This window comes from Vanacampus margaritifer, chromosome 14 (assembly GCF_051991255.1).
Source record: "Vanacampus margaritifer isolate UIUO_Vmar chromosome 14, RoL_Vmar_1.0, whole genome shotgun sequence".
Lineage (NCBI taxonomy): Eukaryota > Metazoa > Chordata > Actinopteri > Syngnathiformes > Syngnathidae > Vanacampus > Vanacampus margaritifer.
In genome coordinates, this window is record NC_135445.1 from 16,337,093 (window position 1) to 16,356,391 (window position 19,299).

General features: G+C 40.1%; 2 protein-coding genes across 3 annotated transcripts in view; one reads left to right on the forward strand and one right to left on the reverse strand.

Moving 5' to 3' along the window:
* Window positions 1–7,992, forward strand: part of LOC144063671 (MAM domain-containing protein 2-like) — a 30,268-nt gene extending 22,276 nt beyond the window's left edge. For both annotated transcript variants that reach the window (XM_077585427.1, XM_077585426.1), the window contains 8 exons: window positions 251–397; window positions 1,504–1,623; window positions 1,697–1,836; window positions 4,533–4,629; window positions 4,801–4,956; window positions 6,019–6,272; window positions 6,578–6,662; window positions 7,701–7,992. In XM_077585427.1, coding sequence (XP_077441553.1) covers window positions 251–397; window positions 1,504–1,623; window positions 1,697–1,836; window positions 4,533–4,629; window positions 4,801–4,956; window positions 6,019–6,272; window positions 6,578–6,662; window positions 7,701–7,747 — 1,046 coding nt within the window. In that variant the 3' untranslated portion in view covers window positions 7,748–7,992. The remainder of the gene's footprint in view (window positions 1–250; window positions 398–1,503; window positions 1,624–1,696; window positions 1,837–4,532; window positions 4,630–4,800; window positions 4,957–6,018; window positions 6,273–6,577; window positions 6,663–7,700) is intronic.
* A 119-nt stretch (window positions 7,993–8,111) lies between these two features.
* On the reverse strand, window positions 8,112–19,299 carry slc30a5 (solute carrier family 30 member 5). Its single transcript, XM_077542968.1, has 16 exons — window positions 18,787–19,299; window positions 18,576–18,698; window positions 17,998–18,064; window positions 17,774–17,859; window positions 17,609–17,696; window positions 16,845–16,932; window positions 16,672–16,748; window positions 15,666–15,836; window positions 14,561–14,849; window positions 13,212–13,420; window positions 12,126–12,283; window positions 11,930–12,059; window positions 9,246–9,510; window positions 8,949–9,175; window positions 8,503–8,631; window positions 8,112–8,385 (listed from the first exon to the last, which is right to left on the reverse strand). The coding sequence occupies exons 1-16, from the start codon at window positions 18,855–18,857 to the stop codon at window positions 8,215–8,217; spliced, it is 2,349 nt and encodes a 782-aa protein (XP_077399094.1). The 5' UTR covers window positions 18,858–19,299; the 3' UTR covers window positions 8,112–8,214.

Consider the following 19,299-nt stretch of genomic DNA (forward strand, 5'->3'; position numbering starts at 1 on the left):
GGAGTCCAGGAAAAAGTTCCCCACGGGGAAAATAAAAGTATATCGTATCGTATCGTATTGTAACAATTAAGTCTTCCTAGTCATATTACTTTTAAATATTAACATTTTAACATTTTAACAACATTTTATACAACATCATGGCCCACTAAAAGTAACGCTCCATCGTCTATAGGTTGTAGACGGGACAGTTGCATAAACATACCATGTTGCTGACTGCAATAAGCCATTGCCATTCTATCTTTTCTCACAGAGCCAACTTTTGACGCCTCCATCGCCAACTGTGACTTTGAGTCAGATTTGTGCCAGTACACTCAGGACCAGGGAAAAGGATCATTGTGGAGGAGAGTGTCTGTCAAACCCAATATCTTTAGGAACGGCGACCACACATCCGGAGCAGGTAGGATACGTACATTCTTGCATCAAGCTTTCGACTTCAATGTCTCTATTAAGAAGTATGCATCATAGTTATTAAACTACAGTATGCTAATCTGCAGAAGTCAATAAAAATGACAGTTAATATTTGTATGAAAAACACTTTTAGGCCACAAATATAAAAGATGCGGCAAATAATGAGATGAGGAAATGAAGGCGAGTTGTCTCTTTGGGTTGTGCTGTCAAAATTCAGTCAAAACTGTGTGCGGTTATGCGGATATGCGGTAAATAATGAGACAAGGAGACAAAGCAGAGTTGTCTCTTTTCCTGTATGTTTGTCTATCTGTCTGCCTGTTTGTTGGCTAAACTAGATTTAGCATTTATCAGATGTTCTGCATGCAAATTACCAGAGGTTAGCATTCCGTCAATATTGATGGAAGGTCTGTCAATCCGTCAATGACGGACGCCCATTTTGTTGACGATTGATGGCAAACTTCTAAAAATTGACAAACTTAGCATTGATGGAAGTGGGTTTTTGTCCGTCAATGTAATCGTCAATCCAAAGAATGACGGAACATTGACGGGTGTCCACTTTGAATTACAGAAACATTGACTGACACTCAATTTTGCTGTGCAATCGTTGAGTGACGGATTGACGGTTCGGCTTGAAATATTGACGATGACGGAAGAAGTGTGTCCTGACTATTGACGATTGACAAACGATGGATGCTCAAAATTTTTTGACGCGGCCACCTCTGCAAATTGTTGTGAAGATGTTTATATTTTCCATTGAGCAACAAAAGAAAGAGTGTAAAACTAGGCTTGTGTTTGCTGTCATCATATCTACTCGTTTTCCAAGTGGAAAATCTAAATAACACCCTTATTGAGGTTGTCAGCCATGTCTTGTTTACTTTCAACTGGAACACTGTGACCTTAGAAGATCCAATTGACATATTTCCTACTTTCCGGCTGTATGAGTGCTATTTGGTTGAAATGCATTCACTGACAACAAGAATGCAATTACACATGATAATGTCCCCTTTTTGGGAATTATGTGATCACGCTTTAAAACCGAATTGAAAATACAGTACGTTCTCACAAAACAGCAAAATGTTGTCTGCTTTTCTTCAGGGACTTTCTTGTTGGCTCACTCCCAGATGAGCACACAGTCCAGCTACATGAGCCGCTTAGTCAGCCCCACACTGGCTGCAAACATGAAGTACTGCCTACGATTTTACTTCTCTTTGAGAGGTGAGTGACATTTAGTTGACTTTTTGGCAACTTAATGCATATATTTAAGTGACTCACCCGAGAAAAACTGCAGGATTCAACCAGACGGACCAAGCCCTTGCCGTGTATCTGCAACAGGGCAGCAGCCAGGAGAAGATCTGGACTCAGGGGGAGAAGTCCAGAGGGATCTGGATAGCAGCAGACGTGACCTTCCAGACATCACAGCCCGCCAAGGTCAGGAGGGAGAGTGGAAATATTGTTTTATGAGGTAGTGCGGAAATAAATGTGTGTCATCCTGAAAGAACTGAAGAAAATCTGTACAGTCATTTAAAGTGAAGAACAACGAATCCCCGTTTATCACGTTTCAGAACCACCCACAATAGGTGAAAATCTGTGATTCCCATCCCTGAGTCTAATCGTGGTGGAGGGGTTTATGTGTCCCAATAATCCGAGGGGCTAAATTGTCTGGGTCACCCATGGCAAACCCGTGCAAGGTGAGGGACCAGACAAAACATGGCTCAAAGACCTCCTGTGATGAACAATACATATGGATGCCAGTTTCCCTCACTCGGACGCAGGTTACCGCGGCCCTTCTCTGGAGCCAGTCCCAGGGTGGAACTCATTGATGAACACCTGGTGGCCGGGCCTGCGCCTAAAGAACAGCCCAAAGAGGCAAAGTAGGTCTAAAGTAGGACCAAGTGTGTCGGATGTGTCACGATGGGGGTGGAGGACCCAAATGCAGGGAGGCAGGAGAACCACGGCAGGGATGCATGTAATACTGAAAAACAATTTATTTAACAAAAAACACTAAGAGGGGAACTGCGTAAAACTCTACATAAACAAAACTAACAAAGTTATGAAAAGACCAAAAAATCAAAGTAACAACAAAACACCAGAGTGGTGACAGCAACAATGATTCAACCCAGAGTGAAAGAAATCTGGAAATTAAATACAAGCCAACTGACGAGACAACGAGAGACACTTGGACAAGACACAAGTGGCTGGGGGAGATGATTGGAGGACAAGGGAACAGGATGACAAGTACAGGTGCAAACAACCCAACCAGCAAGACAGGACACAAAGCCAAAACAACAAACCCAAGCATGACAGACACAAATCACAACAGTACCCCTCCCTCAAGGGACGGATCCCAGACGTCCCAAACAAAAGTCAAACATGGCAGTGGGGCCAAGAAGAGGACACAGGCAAAGAGGCCAGGGGCTGCAGCGGCATGACGTGCGCCGCCGGAACGGGAACTGGTGGCGGCTGCAGCACGTTCGCTGCCGGAACGGGAACTGGTGGCGGGCGCAGGACGTGCGCCGCCGGGATGGGAACTGGCACCTGCCTCCCTGCATTTGGGTCCTCCACCCCCATCGTGACAGGATGCAAAGTGAGCTGGGTGGCGGCCCTGGTGGTCCGATCCCTGGTTACAGAAGCTGGCTCTAGGGATGTGGAATGTCCCCTCTTTGGCAGGGAAGGAGCTCAACCTGGTGAGAACGTTGAGAAACTCCAACTGGATAAAGTCGGCTCACCTCCACACATAGCTGATAGCATGATAGTCCTCTCGAGACTTTCTTACACTCTGGAGTTGCCCATGGTGAGAGGTGCCGAACGATAGGCATACTTATTGCCCCCGGGATCGGCACTTGTACCTTGAGGTTCACCCCTGTGTACTAAAGGGTAGCCTCCTTCTGCCTTCAGGTGGGTTGAGGTTTCCTGACTGTAGTCTGTGCCTTTGCAGTTTGCACCAAACAGCATTTCAGAGTACCCACCATTTTTGTAGTCCTTGAAGAAGTGCTTCCGTGATTCCCTCGCTCGAATGGGGGACTTCAATGCTCTTGTGGCCAATGACAGTGAGACCTGGAAGGGTGTGAATGGGAGGAATGCCCCCCCTGAATCAGAACCCGATCTGTGTTCTCTTATTGGACTTGGACTTGGACTTCTGTGCTCATTACAGATTGTCCATAACCAACACCATATTCAAACAACTGTGTCCACTTTGCAAACATTGAGTGTGCTTGTATCATGTTCCACACCTCCATTGTTGAGGTGGCCAAACAGTTCTGTGGCCGTAAGGTGGTTGTGTCTGTCGGGGTAGTAATCCTCGAACCCGTTGATAGACTCTGGCAGTGAGGGATGTCATCAAGCTGAAGGAGGAGTCCTACACTCTAAAAACAGTTGGGTAAAAAATAACCAAAAAATTTACCGATCCTCTACTTGAGTCTATTTGACCCAACATTGAGTCAAGCAATGGGTCTTTTAGTGTAAAACAACTCATAAATATTGGTTATATCCTTTACTTGGGTCAAAAAATTGGGTCATTTTGTATACAACAACCTAGAAAGTTGGGTCAAATTGGCCCATTTTGTGGATGGGTCTATTTTTTATCCATAATTGGATTACTTTTGACCCATCTGTTTTAGAGTGTATTGGGCCTTTTTGGCCTGTGAGACTCCAGAGGCAGCTGATACCGGCTGGCCAAGCAGAACACAGCTTTGGCAAAAACTCAGGCGTAAGAGGAGTTTGGAGCGGCCATTAACTCATTCACTCCCAGCCATTTTCACTGAAGCAACCCTCTTCGCTTCCGACTGTTTTACTGGATTTTGACTGATTTTGCAAGGCCCCCAGAATATTCAGTTCTATTGCTATAAAAACATGGAACCAATCAAAAGAAAGATTATAGTCTCTTCTTTCATCAGGAAAAAATATACATATTTCTATCAGTTTCCGTTTTTCAGCAAAGCTAAGTTTCATCATTATTCTCAAATCTGTCTAAAACACTGGGGGGGAAAGCCTTTTTGCAACACGGCTCTGGTTGATCTCTTATACTCTGCTGCCACCTGCTGGCCGTTTTTTATAATAACTACCATTGCAAAAAGAAAGGACTGTGATGCAAGCGAGGAGGCTGAAAATTTGCCTTTGCTTTTCAGGTTGTTTTTGTCAGCATCTGCAGGAGTCTGTGGGACTGCGGCTCTGTGGCTCTTGATGACATCACCATGAGTCTGGGAGACTGTCAGTTGGCGACAGGTAAAATTTATTCCAGAGATTTCTTTAAACAAACCAAGTTGGGAATATATTTTTCTTTTCAGTAATTCAAAACTTTCTTGAACCAAGGCTTTTGACAGGAAGCAGCAAAACAGAAAAACAAGCCAACCAGGCAATTTATTTATTTATTTTTGTTATGTTTTCTTTTTGCAGGAATGTCCTCATCCCTTCCAGGATGCTGTGACTTTGCAGCGGGCCTTTGTGGTTACACTCAGGACAAGCAGAGTGATGCTGCTGACTGGGAATGGAGGAGAGGACCTACTCCAACCTCATACACTGGACCCAGAGGCGATCACACTAGTGGACTGGGTGAGAGTCTGCCTACTCATCTGCTCACCGTCTCTGCCCCCCAAAAACACAGTTTATGTATAAGTATATTTTTGTGTTGTTAATATCAATGGCTGTAGTGCTTCGTTGCTTTAGGGAGCTCATGAGTCATGGAGGTACGTACATTTTCGAGCAGATTAATATCCGCCTATTATACGGGTTAGTCGGCTCACAGTTTTATTTATTGTGTTGCTCATGGCTCTAAGACCTTTGGAAAAGAATTTAGGAAGATGACGTAACATAAGTATTTGGATTTTGTGAAGAATCAAAGGCTTTTGTTTTTACGGTCTGGAGCTTAGCATGAGCACAGACTTTGAGAAAACAAGTGAGAGAATATGAATGCTTGATTCTCAATTTTCATGTACAATGGAATTTGCATGAATGCTCGTCTCAGCATTGACGCAAATCTGTTTATATAGAACAGAGGTCTGTTATTTTTTTTAGATAAAATATCCTTTATATGATTTAATGATTAAAGTAAGTTAAGTTGTCAGAAAAAGAGAAACAAAAGGTGGATAAAAACATTTAAAAAATTACCTAAAAATGTCCAAAACGTGACCATAAAATGTCTAAAAAGTAAGTGGAGAAGCAGAAAATTACCACAAAATTTACAAAAATGTCAAAAAATTGATAGCAAAAAAAAGATGGTGAAAAGAATGTCAAGAAAGAGCCATAAAATGTCCAAAAAAGGAAAAAGCAAATTACCATAATATGTCCCAAAAATTGCCAAAAATGTCAGAAATGACAGAAAGGCAGTAAAGTCTAAAATTTATATGAAAAATCAAGTATAAGAAATTGCACCAAAAAAAAAACGGAAGACGAAAGGTAGACGAAAGTGAATCTCTACGTGTTGGATGCTGCACATTTCACAGTTATGGTGCACTTCTAATTAGCTTTTGGGCTAATACCAACACAATGTTTAAACTTTTTGTGGCTCCAAACTAATTTTTATCTATTTATTTGGCTTAAAGTGGCTCATTTGCCAGGAAAGGTTGCTAACCCGATATAGAAGATCCAGTATGACTAATGTCCTTTGCTTGACAGGATACTACCTGTACATGGAAGCATCTCCCATGCTGCCCGGCCAGACTGTTCGCCTGCTGTCCCGCTCTCTCAGGGGCTCGAGGGGACCTCGGTGTCTGCGCTTCTACTACCACATGTACGGCTCGAGTATGGGCCAGCTCAGTGTTCACCTCCGAAAAGACGGGGGAGACATTTTGTTGTGGGAACGAAGTGGCGAGCAGAGCATCGCCTGGCTGAGTGCCACGGTGGAATACCAGAGCGACAGCCAACATCAGGCAAGGCGGCAAACACGTACAGCTCTATTTCATGTTACAAGTTGTTTTCATAGAATTCATACATATGTCTAAATAAAAATAAACATATAGCATACCTGTTATTTTTAGACTTTTTTTTAAACGTCATTCTGAAGTTTGTTGAAAGACCTTTGACCTTTAATTTTCTTTGTTTGTTGAAAGACTTTGACCTTTAATTGAAAAGGCTTTTTCAGTTAAAAATTTTGAAGTGTGGAATCTCCATGTTTATCTGGATGACTGAGGTTGCTTCACAGACGTGTTGCTTGCCTTTTTCTGTTCTGTCCCAGATAATGTTTGAAGCAATCAGAGGCTCATCCGTCAGGAGTGACATCGCCATTGATGACATCAACTTGGAGGGTGGGCCTTGTCCAGGTAAACATTGTCCTCCTTTAAGTTTTGAAAAAGCAGTAAATTGAGTCTTCCATTGGATAATTATTGCAGGGATCACTAGACTATGGAACTTCCTGTGCTTATCTATTTAGTGACATTAAGTGTTTGAGTCTCTCATGTTTCTTAAATACAGCCAAGTTCTTCTTTAACCTTTTTCAAATTTCCCCCCAATACTTTAGTTGCAAATAATTAAGACGTTGCAGGTACTTTGATTTTGTCTGTTAAAAAAAATTCAAATTAAAGATAGAATGCTTTTTAAATGTTCTTCTCGGATAGTGTGGTCTTGAGCATGTTGCACATGGCGGTTTGCTAAAAGGGTCCCCGCCCCCAAATCCATAGTCTGGGGCTGTTTTCCCCACCTGCCCGTTCCTTTTGTTTTTCATCTGACAAATCAGGGCGCTGCTTGGCTACCTGTTAGACTTCCCATCCTTTTTGGCCTCTGTTGGTGGTTGTTTTTTTGTTTTGTTTTTACTCTTGGACGTGTTCTGTTAAGTGAATTTAGTTGGTCTGTAGGCTACTTGTGATATGCATTGACAGTAAATTCGATTCCATTCCATTCCAACTGGTATAGAAAATGAATGAATATTCTACATTGCGACCCTATATTGAATTTGTAAAAAAAAAAAGAAACTTAGAGATTAGTTGAAAGTACTATAAGTTAGATAAATACTATCTAATGCAACAATAAAACTTTTAATAGGTTAAGAAGGAAGCATGTATTTGGAAAAGCCCGTGCAGGAATGGAGATGACTGCACGGGCTTTTCCCGATGGTGCAAACAAATAGTGAATGAGTATAAAAACTGGACTCTGGAGCAAAGGGAAAAAAATCATGTGGTCTGATGAGTCCAGACTCAGCTTGAGGGACACAATGGTCTTTGTGCTGCAACTAAAACATATTTTTTATGGATGTGTTTTTTGGCTGACCGTTCTAAATATGCTGTAAGACTGTTATTTAACTGAGAAGACTACAGAAATGAACATCTGGTGCATCATCCTGATGGTCGTTGTCCCCTTTGCAGCAACAGAGAGCAAAACCCCCATGGCGACATCCAACGAGATCGAGTAGATGGAAACGGCAGCATCAGGCAGGATGCATTCTTTTTTTTCTTGGCACATTTCAGTGGACTCTAAGGCTTTTTAACTGCCCACTCAAAACACTCATTCATTCATGTAGGTCTCTTTTGACAGAGCGTCATTGTACTTTACACTCTTGCACTGTATCAACAGAGTGCTGTATTTTTCTTCACATTTATATGCATTAGATTAATGCTCATTGCTCAAATAAAGCTAAGGGGGATGTGATTTTGAAAAGTTTCTCTTTTTGTATTTATGACCAAAATGTTTTACTTTGGCAAAAGACTATTGAAAGTCAATAGGAACAAACAATGACTAGGATGACTAATCAGAAAAAACTTAAGACTGACTACATATAAAAACGACTATATTCTGATTTATTCAAAACACATACACTGTACATTTCCATTGAAAAACCATTGGAATTAACACAATTTCAACTGGTCCCAAAAATGAACATTACATGATACACGTGCCATCATTCAGATGTTTCATGGACTTCATCTGCTGCGTGAGAGCTAAAACATCCTGAAATCCGGTGCTGAGGCCAGACATGTGCTGGAAGTACGCGTCCTTCTCCACCTGCACTGACAGATTATTTACTCCCGCATCTTTCAAAATGGCCGTCACCTGCAAGAGAGCCCACAATCAATTACAGCAGTCTGTGATCAAGTAATTACATAAACGATACAAGCAGTCTGATATCAAGTCTGCTGGGAAACATGAAAATCAACTAAGAGGTTGCACCTGCTGAATGATGCGTTGCTCCACCACATCCGACATGATCTGGAGGTGGATGGTCCCTGCGATCATGTTGGCGGAATGTCTCCAGAAATGAGGGTCTCTATATGACAACACTCCTTCGATCTTCTCAATCTGGCAACAGAAACAAGAAAGTAGTAGCACACAACTTCATCCTGTCCATGACTTCATTCATAGTAGACAATATTCGACATTGTCTTTAGCCACAACACTTCAAAAACATTTAAGGCTGGGACACGGATTTGCAATATTGATATACAGTGAACCTTTGTACTTTTTTTAATGGATTTTTTTCATTTTTGTATATTCAAAGCTGCCATTTTGCATTATAAGTTAGCATTAACGTAGTGCAACTTTGTTGGACAAAAAATATATGGTTTGGCTGAACATATTGGTGCTAAAATAATGAAGGTTCACTGCAGTCTTCTCACCTTCTGTAGAGCATTGTTCAATTCCTTCTCATGCTCTTGAGGAATTCTCAGCAGAAGAACCTCACAAGCATCCTTAAGCAGAGGTATGACACTGAGGAAGATGAGGGTGGCGATGAAGAGGGAGCAAATAGGGTCAGCGATCAACCAGCCAAACTGTCGAATGAGGATTGTGGAAATGATCACGCCGACGCTGCCCAATGTATCAGCCAGGACGTGAAGGTAAACACCTGTGAAGAAGACAGAAGGATGATATCTGGTCTTCCAAAATATGACGGCCATTTTTTTTATTTTGCGCACCTCTCATGTTGGCATTCATGCCTCCGCCCCCGGAGCCGTGCGAATGTCCGTGTCCGCCATGTCCGTGTCCGCCATGTCCGTGTCCGCCATGTCCGTGTCCGCCGTGAGAGTGGCCGTGACCTCCGTGGCTGTGGTCGCCGTGGGAGTGGCCGTGGTGGGAGTGGCCGTGATCGTGCCCCGAGCAACTTTTGCCGCCGTGAGAATGAGCGTGGCTGAAAGCGCAGATTCCCACCAGGTTGACCAATAAGCCGCCAACGGACACCGGCTACAGGAGAAACCAAGTAGAGGACAAACTGATTATTCGCCGCAATTTGGGCCAATTCTCGTCATGTTCCACAAGGTGCAGCAATCAAATGTGTCTCTAAGTCACGCTCAAACGCATACGACCAGTGCCCGCATAATGTGGGTCTAGTTCATTTCTTGCTAAACAGGTTGGTTCTTTTTCTGCTTCAGATGTTGACAAATATATTATGCCTAGAGATAGCAATGCTAATAGCAAGTACAGTTATTTCTGGACTACAAGCCGCTACTTGCATTCGACCCTGCGGCTAATACAAAGGTGTGGCTTATCCAACAGATAACAAAAGGGGCACACTATAAAGAAAGCGCTCTTGCTCAGGCAAAGCAAAACAAAGTGAGCCCAAATACAGTAGGAGAGACAGAACAAGAGCGAGAAAATGTGCGCCCTCTTTATGGAAAAGAAAGTAGCAGGAACCCGGTGCAGTAATATTAAAACACTTGCGGTTTACAGTCGGGTGCGGCTTATATGTGTAACAAACTCGAGTATTCCCCAAAATTAGCAAGCGCGGCTTAGTCAGTTGCGCCTTATAGTCCATAAATTACTGTAATTTATTCCAGACTTTTTAAAAATTTCATTTACCATGTATTTAATTTACAAGTAGTCCTCAATTCATGAACATAATGTGTTCCTAGAGGTTGTTTGTAAGTCGAATCACATTCTGTTTTGTTTCAAAGTTAAATGTTATTAAATTATTTTTCTAAATAAAATAAAAATATGTGAAAAATTTTTTATACAAAAATTAAATGATATACAGTATATACTGTCCATAAAGTAAATGAATTACTTAAATTAAAAAATAAAATGTATTATTATATTTTTTTTTTTTTTATTAAAGGAAGTTATATTTAATTTTCACACAGTACAGTGCAATTAAAACAAAATAAATATGTAAAAAATAAATAATAAAGAAATGGAAAAACAAATAATAAAATAAAATAAATAAAAATATGTATTAAAAAAGAGAGAAAGAAAGAAATTCAATTATATACAGTACTTTAATTTAAAAATAAAATGTAGTATTATCCATCCATCCATTTACTACCGCTTATCCGGGGTCGGGTCACGGGGGCAGCAGCTTTAGGAGAGAAAGCAGACTTCCTTCTCCCCAGCCACTTCAACCAGCTCCTCCGGTGGGATCCCAAGGCGTTAATAATAATAATAATAACAATAATAAATAATAATAATAATTAACAATAATTAAATGACATTTTCACACAATACAAAGCAATTAAAACTAAATAGATATGTTGAGGAGCTATTGAGTTGAGAGTTTATGTGAGGCTGCTGAGGTGGATGACATTGTTGAGAGTATGTTTTCCGACTGTCACTGAAGTGCACATGACTGATTGGTGCGTGTGTCGATTCAAGATGGCGACCGCCGAGTCAGATTCAAGTCACCTCGAAGCTGAAGAGACATTGTTGTATATTTTGCTACTACGCCGATAAAGAAGACGACTGAGGACTGCTTCTCATGAATCATCACAGGACAAAGAGGTAGATGAAATATGGTGCTGCTTGGCGGGGTTGTGGCAAAGAGGGAAACTATAGTACAGAACTGTACTATAATGTATGATGTGGCGCACACTTATATTAACTTGCAAGTAAAATACAGCTTTTGTGGCCATCAATCAGCCTTTGTTCGTATCGGCGAAGTCATCCTAAGTCAGATGTTCGTAAATAGACGACTACCTGTAATTGTGTAGAATAATTTGCTGATGCTGCACATGAGTTTGTCAGTAAGAAGTCCACGCTTAATTTAAATTAACATGAACATTTTTAGTAATCCAAGCCTTGTTTGTTTAAAATAATTCCAACTACCTTTACAATATATACTTCCTCCTACAATCCATTGCATAAATAAAATAAAAACTTTAGAAAAGCTGCATTCAACCAAAAAAAAAAAAAAGCTGTATTAAATTTGGGTTAGTTCATTTTGACAAAACACATGAATATCTCTACTCTACCTCTACTAAAACGCACAAAAGCTGATGTAACAAGAAGGATGGCCATAAAAGGCCATGCTATTAGCCTCAAGGATGGATCCTTAAATAGTGTCTTTGTGACTGCCTACTGAGTGCCCATTTCTTTGTAACACTAACTTTTTGTTTGACGTTTGCAGACTGCACGTCTCGGCAGGCCTGATGTTCTTGACATGGTTTATGTTCTCAGAGTGGACAACTCCCTTGCGCACTCACACATTTGCACAACAATCTGGCTGCTATTAATGGCCAAGAAAATCTATTTGAAAATGAAGATTTTGCGCAGATTTATGTGCGCAATAAGAAATGAATATATAAATATTTGATAAATGCTTCGATCGAACATTGACCTGACTGAGGAACAAGTTTTTTTATAAGAAAAAGAGAAAAAAAACTTTACTCACAGTCAGCATGTCTGTGTCTATGTTGGGAGGGTCCACTAAACGGGTAACTGACTCGATGAAAACAAAGAAAGCGATGACCATCAGGAACAGTCCATTGATGAACCCAGAGAGGATTTCAACACGGCCATACCTGGGAAGAGCGCCACATGATTGAATTTCAAATTTATTTTTTTTTCACATTCGTCCTCAATTTTACCCATAGGAGAAGATCCTGGTAGCTTTCCAGCGGGTCATTAGGGCGGCAAACAGGCCGAGGACCAAAGCTGAGCAGTCAAACAACATGTGGAAGCCATCCGAGATCAGTCCCAGGCTGTTCGTCCAAACACCATAAAAGAGCTCAACAAAGGTGAAAGCCTGGAACACATAAACCGCGTTTGACAGCAGAGGCCGTGTACTGCAATTAACACAGACAAACGGTGATAACCATGACAGGAGACAGGAGATCTCGGCAATTTGGCCTTTACATCAAAGCTCAGATTTTCTTGACTAAAAATGCCATTTGAAAGTGACATTATTGTATTATATTACATTCAAAACAAGTTCATCTTTTTGTTGTGGCTCCCTTCCGGGAAGCTAAACTAACTTGCATCAACTTCCACAGAAATAACAGATGTAAATGTTATTCCTTTACAGACTATGTGAAAATATATATGTAAAAAATGACAACTTTCCCCCCCAACAAAACATGTACGCATGTGGACAAAATTGTTGGTACCCCTCTTCTAATAAAAGGAAATCCCACAGTACCCATTTTTAATGAAAATGAACCAATTAAACCAAATCAGACATTGCTTGTGAATTGTGGTTCAACTGAATTATTGTTTTTAACCCATAAAACAGGCCAGAACAAAAATGCTTGTCGTGCTTTTCTGTAATTTGCTTAATAATCTGCTCAGACAACTCGCTCCTTTGCTTCCTCTGATCAGTGTCAAGTGTGGTGCACAACATGTCACCAAACAGCACAGTGACGACTTGTCATGATTTAAATAGTCCAATAGATGGATTACACTTTTGAAGACCACTGTGAATCTAATTAGAGGGCACAACCTTGGTTTATTTTCTAGGGGTATCATCATTTTTCAAATTTCACAAGTTTTTTTTTCATTATAATTATTTGAACCGCAATTCAAAACCAATGTCTAATATTCATTGGTTATTTTTCATTATATTTTCATTTAGTATTACTTTCATCCGATTGAAGTTTATGTTTTATGTTAACTTAGTGTTTTACACGGTAGACCCCAGGCCCCATGAACCAATATTGCATTGCAGTTGCACATACCAGGTTGAGACACAGGAAGTAGAAGATCTGTCTCGAGTCGTACTCCTCCAAGATCTGTTTCAAGGAATCTTTAATGAACCGCGGCAGGGACTGAGATGTGTGCTGCAAGGCGTCTCCCATGAAGTTGTACAAAGGAGTCCCTTCAGGTGAGTATCCCACCAGTGTGCCCTTTTGGCCTTTCCTTGACGGGGATGAGAGGATACTGGAGGCTGCAGAGAAAGAAAAAAAAGGATGCTTAACGTGTTGCACCTGTGTCAATGACATACATACTTAAAGGGGACATATTATTAATACTGACTGTGAGAAATGGACAACTCCAGCCAATCATTTTAAAATACAGAATGAATGGTTTGTTTTTCTCAATGCGCGCTGCAATTGGCTGTTCAGGGTGTAGCCTGCCTCTCACCCGAAGTCAACAAGGATAGACTCGAATGACAACCGAATGAGGATAAAGCGGTATAGATAACAGATGGATAGATGCAAGAACATAATATCCACAGTTCTTCTTGGGGTTTTGTTATTTTACGCACTTTTATTTTTATGGATGGACAAACTGAAATCTGAGAAAAGCTCAAGAAAAATATATTCTAGCAAGTAATAATGTATTTTTCATCATTTCCAGATTTCCTGAACACTTTACACTTATTTCCTTCCACACACCTAAAAATTACATTATAGCAGTTTACTAGTCCCCCTTTCTAATTTTTTAAAATGTTATATTGTTTATATTTGAACCAAGGGAGCTGACTACTTCGGGTTAGTGGCGGCCTCACACACGCATCATTCTTCTCTGCAGTCTGGACAAAAAGCTGTGAACATCTCCTGTTCAGCAGAAGTCTCCAATAAAACCACAAAAAGTCCCTACATTCATCACTTTTTTTTCTTTTCTTTTTTTTTTAAATAGTCGGCTGAGAGGTCGGAAAAGTCTAAATATAGTGACAAAGACGCTTTGTTGGAAACACTGAGTAGACTCGCTTCTTCTCATGTCCTCACTCTGCCATCGGTTGTCATGGCAGTAAAAGCTGTACTTGGAATTTGTATCAGATGATGGCGTCCCTAAATTAAATTCTGAAAAAATGCATACTGCCTGCGTTGGGCCGAAACCTCATAAGCTACAGTTTGGTGAATTTCTTTTCTTTTCTTTTCTTTTCAGAAATCCGCCATTCTGGCTCGTTCACACGTATGGGTGCTATATATATTTTTTTTTTTTATGTATTATTATTAGTAGTAGTAGTAGTAGTATTAATTTATTAATTATATATTTACAAATTATTGTTATAAATTATACAAATTATTATTACAAATGATTACTTTTTGCTCTCATTCATCTTTAGGTGCATCCTACTTACACATAATGAAGAAAATGGCACTGACGAGTACCCCTCCGGAGAGCACATGCTCCGTACTGCTCTGCTGTGGTGGTTTACTCATAGAGCGCAATTGGTCGGTCAGCGGGTGAGTCCAGAAGTTGGCGAGCAGCAGGGCGCTGGAGAAGAGAGCCATGGCGCCGTATCGGGCGCACCGCTGTACCTCCATCTTTGCATTGCAGATGGCCTCCACGTAAAACTCGAGGATCATCACAGAGAAGATGATCATGGCAAAAGGCAGGATAAGAGCAGACCATGACTCCACCTTACTCTGCAGGGAAACAGTGAAAAATCTGTAAACACCCGTGACCTGAGTGCGAGTGAAGAGGAAAAATATGCGTTTGTTTTTTCTGTGTGCTTGCTAACTTGTCAATAACTGTCACTCTATGCTCCCTGAAAATGCTGGGGATAAATAAAGTTTTGGGAATCTGAGCAAAACATGCTCATTATTTGTGTTTGGCATGACTTCTTATAGACAGTTTGCTAGTGCCACGAGCGGAGGTATTTCTGTACGCACCCACTGTCAGAATGGTTATAATTTACTGTGGTTTTGTAGGTAAATTTTGCAAACGAAATGTCTTGGTAGAGGTTAGAGCTGTGCAATTAATAGAAATTCAATTACAATTTCAATTATTACACTCCACAACTACAAAATCAGCAGAATCGTAAAAAAACAAAAGATCATTAATAGTAATTTTGAGTTGGGAGACTTGTTTAAATGTATACATATATCATATCATCATATACATGTGAACTTTTTAAAAAATAACTAATTGAATAAATGTTTTGTCCAAAAGGAACTTGCATAATTATAGTGTTTCAAATAATTTTCATTTGTTTTAATATTTTTTACGTTTAAACATTTTTTTGTTTTGTACCCAAAAATAAATGATCGTCCTAAACGTGATTTCAATTATTACCAAAATAATCGTGATTAATATTTTCTTCGAGCAGCCCTAGTGGAGGTAAGTGCATTATCTCACTTGAGAAAATTAAATACAACAAAAATTGCTCTCCATGTAAGAGCATCTCAGTTCTTTAAAAAAAAAAAAAAAAGTCGACATCATCACAATCATTTTGCACGTACTTCCATGGTGGCAGACAGCACTATGACCCAGGGCAGCAGTACCACAGCAGACACTAGGTTGTCTAGGGCGTACAGGCGCTTGGCTCCACCAAGTTCCACTGAAAGTTTCCTTGAAGCAGTGTGGAAGCCAACCTTCAGGCACAGGGAGACCACTAGCAGCACAACACCACCCTGATAAGAAGAGCAGGATAATGCAGTCATTAGATGGCTTGGGTACCAAAATATATCTAGACGGTGCTGCTGGCCCTTTCTGTTTGTCTGTTGTTTTTGTTTTTAATAAAATGCAGTTTCTACATAATGATTGTACTGGGTAACGGGGAGAACAAACCCTAACTTATGTGGGCCTAACTGAAAAGGTAATTGAAAGTAATTGCCCCTTGGTTAAACTTAATTGATTGTGCCACCCTTGACAGCAAAATGAAAGTGAAGCATTTGCAATAACCTTTCCTATCATTGTGGAGGAATTTTGGTTCACTCTTCTTCACTGGATTGTTTTAACTCAGTCATATTGGAGGGTTTTTAAACATGGACTGTCCGTTTAAGGTCACACCACATCATCTCAATTAGGTTTAAGACCAGACTTTAACTTGGTCACTCCAAAACCTTGATTTATTTTTTTTAATGGGCCAAAGGTGAAGTAGCTGGTATGTTTTGGGTCATTGTTGTGCTATGTAACACAAGATTGCACATTTGATGGCAAAAACTGATGGCCACATGTTTGCCTGCAGAATTTTATAGCCGACAGCAGAACTCATTGTTCCATTAATCAATGCAAGCGATCAAAGTCCTGAAATAGCTGTTTTGTTGTTTTCACAACAGATATAAGGGGCCACTAACGTTCCCAAAATTTTAAGTTTTGTCTTGTCAGTCCACTGCACTGTTTTTTTTTTATATATATTTACAGTATGGCTTCTCTATTGTATAAGCGTAGATGATGTGTTTTGATTTATGTCACCACCATATGAACAAAAAAATATTTGGGAAATTGAGGACTCGCGGTACTTACTTTGTGATCTGCAACACCCAAAAATGAGATGGCAGTGTACAGGAAGTGAGTTAGTGCACTGTCGTGATGTCCCTCAGCTAATTTCAAGAGAGGTTAAGGCTCACATGCAGGAAACAGAGAACTTTGATATTTAAAAAAAGAAGAAAAGACTAACATATAACTATTAAGGATACGATGTTCTGCCATTTTTGCCATGAGATCATCATTGTCGAAGAGGAGTAGGCAGATCACTGCGATGATGAATAGAGCAGCACCCCTGGTCTGGAAGACAGATGTGCACTAGTTCAGTCATCAGAATGTAAGGGGATCTTAGAAGTTGAAGGAAAAAGCAGCATCACTTCACTGAACTACAACATGACAGGATGGGATAAGTGCTCCTTCTCCTTTCTATGATTAACTCAGAAGAAAATGCTTAAAGTTAAAGGGTTAGAACTTGGTCAAAAAGCTCAAAATATGATGCATTAGAACAACGAGAGCAAAGATGAGTTCACGTGTTATCTGGTATTTTAGTCAATAATAAAGACAAAAGAAATGGGAATACAGTATAACAGTATGACTCGTACAATAATTGCAAAGTCAGTAGTATATGAAGGAGAAAGATTGTAAGTTGGTCTCACACAATGGAGAGCTGTTGTGTATATATACACCAAACATACAGTATATGCTCAATAATTGCTACCACTCTAATGGAGGCTATGTCCCATATCATTTGCATTGACCAAACAGACTACAGACAGCAGCGTGTGTAGCTCCCATTCACACGCAGTTATAAAATGAAGTCCTCCGAACAAAAAAAAATGTATTGTGTCCATTACAGGTCAATAAATAAAATACACAACCATGTCTATTAAACAAGGAACTACAGCAAAAGCTGGATATGACACCAACACTTCAACAACAATTACTGTTGCACATTTTGTAAATGAAAACCATTTACCTTTGCTGGCCCGCCTCCAGAACTGGTGAAGAGGACACCAAGGAGAGCAATTACCACCACATCACTGTGCTCAAAAAGCAGTAATGTCCTGTGAAAGACACAAGAAAAACACTAGTTTTATTGCATTCCAACATCAAATTATTATGTCATATAATGTGCATTTACCTCAGCGGTCCACAGAGAGTGAGACCAAAAAAGCCTAGTAGGGATATGATGCAACTGAAAACACTGTGCTTGAGTAACTTTATCCACTAGAAAGAATGACAAGAAAATGGATTAATCATCATACCACAATATAAATGTGACGCAAGAAACATTATTTTTCCTGTTTCCTATGGAATGATGGATTCTCACACAAATGAAAAGGAAGAAAAATCAACATACTGTACCTGTCTTTTGGAGATTACTTTTCCAGAGGAAAAGGGCTTTTGAAAGACAAGTAAAACAACAGCAGACCTGAGAATAATGGAATAATGTCAAATTCAGCATTCTTTATTGATTGAAGACATTTCTACTCTATTCAAATGGCTTTGTGTTCCTTTTTTATCATGCGGTTCCCACAAACCAGATTCTATTATAGTGCTTGTTTTAGAATTAGCGATTGTTCCATAATTTAAATTGAAAATTATTGGGTGCATGGCTTGGCCATTCGTAGGAATGAAAACTCTCATCAGAATTTGTAGTCATAAATATTGAACACGTTCAACATTTAAGATTGTTGGCACAGACTGTTTTCAAAGCAAATCCGGGAGGGGAAGAAAATATAACTTACACCCAAGACTACCGGATAATTGTTACACAAGATATTTCAGAGGCATCCAAGATTTGGGGCCCTGATTATGATCATAAAGGAGGCATTTTCAAATTTGGCCCGAGTGTCAGTATATGATTGCAGCGATTTAGAAGAGAGGAAATATATTTTAAAATAAATAAAACATCAACTACTAATAGACTTCTGAATACTCACCCCAACTTTAATATGAAGATGAACTGCACAATGTGAACGACCTTTAGTATGTCATAAGATTCGAATATCCCCAAGGCCTTCAAGATCTTTGAGATGACCAGTAGCACTATGTACCTGGTTAGCCTGCACGTGAAAAGGACACGCATACAATAAGCATGTTGTTAGAAGAGTACCTGAGTGCTACAAACGTTACCATTAATACATATTTTACCTGGAATTGGGAACCTCAACCATCCCAAGTTGTCCTCCAGAAAGGACGTTGTTGCTGTATTTCTCGTCCATTTTCAGCCGGCCGGCTTGATGGATGTCCCACGTATCTTTATAGCATTTCTGCTACCTAAGTGAATTTAACTTGAAGCTCATTTAGCAGCGAAGCGCAGGTACAGCTTTCGCTTTACTTGTATTTAAAATACTGTCATAATTTTACTTTATAAACACCGTCGTTAGCAAATAAACCACAGAACAGAAAAGCAGCTTTCTGCCTAAGTTAGCTACGCGCTAGCTAGCCAGCTGGAGGAACACTAACACCGCTTGTAGACGCCCGTCCACGTTGTAACACGTCTTTTAAAAGTGTATACATGAACCGTAACAATTTAAGACATACAAACGGCGTTTTTTTTTTTCAAAAACAGTTGCAAAAATCCTTACAGACTGAGCCAAATTGAGCTCAAGCCACTTCCGGATATGATAAACAATCCACGTCATGTATGGCTTCAAAAGAGTC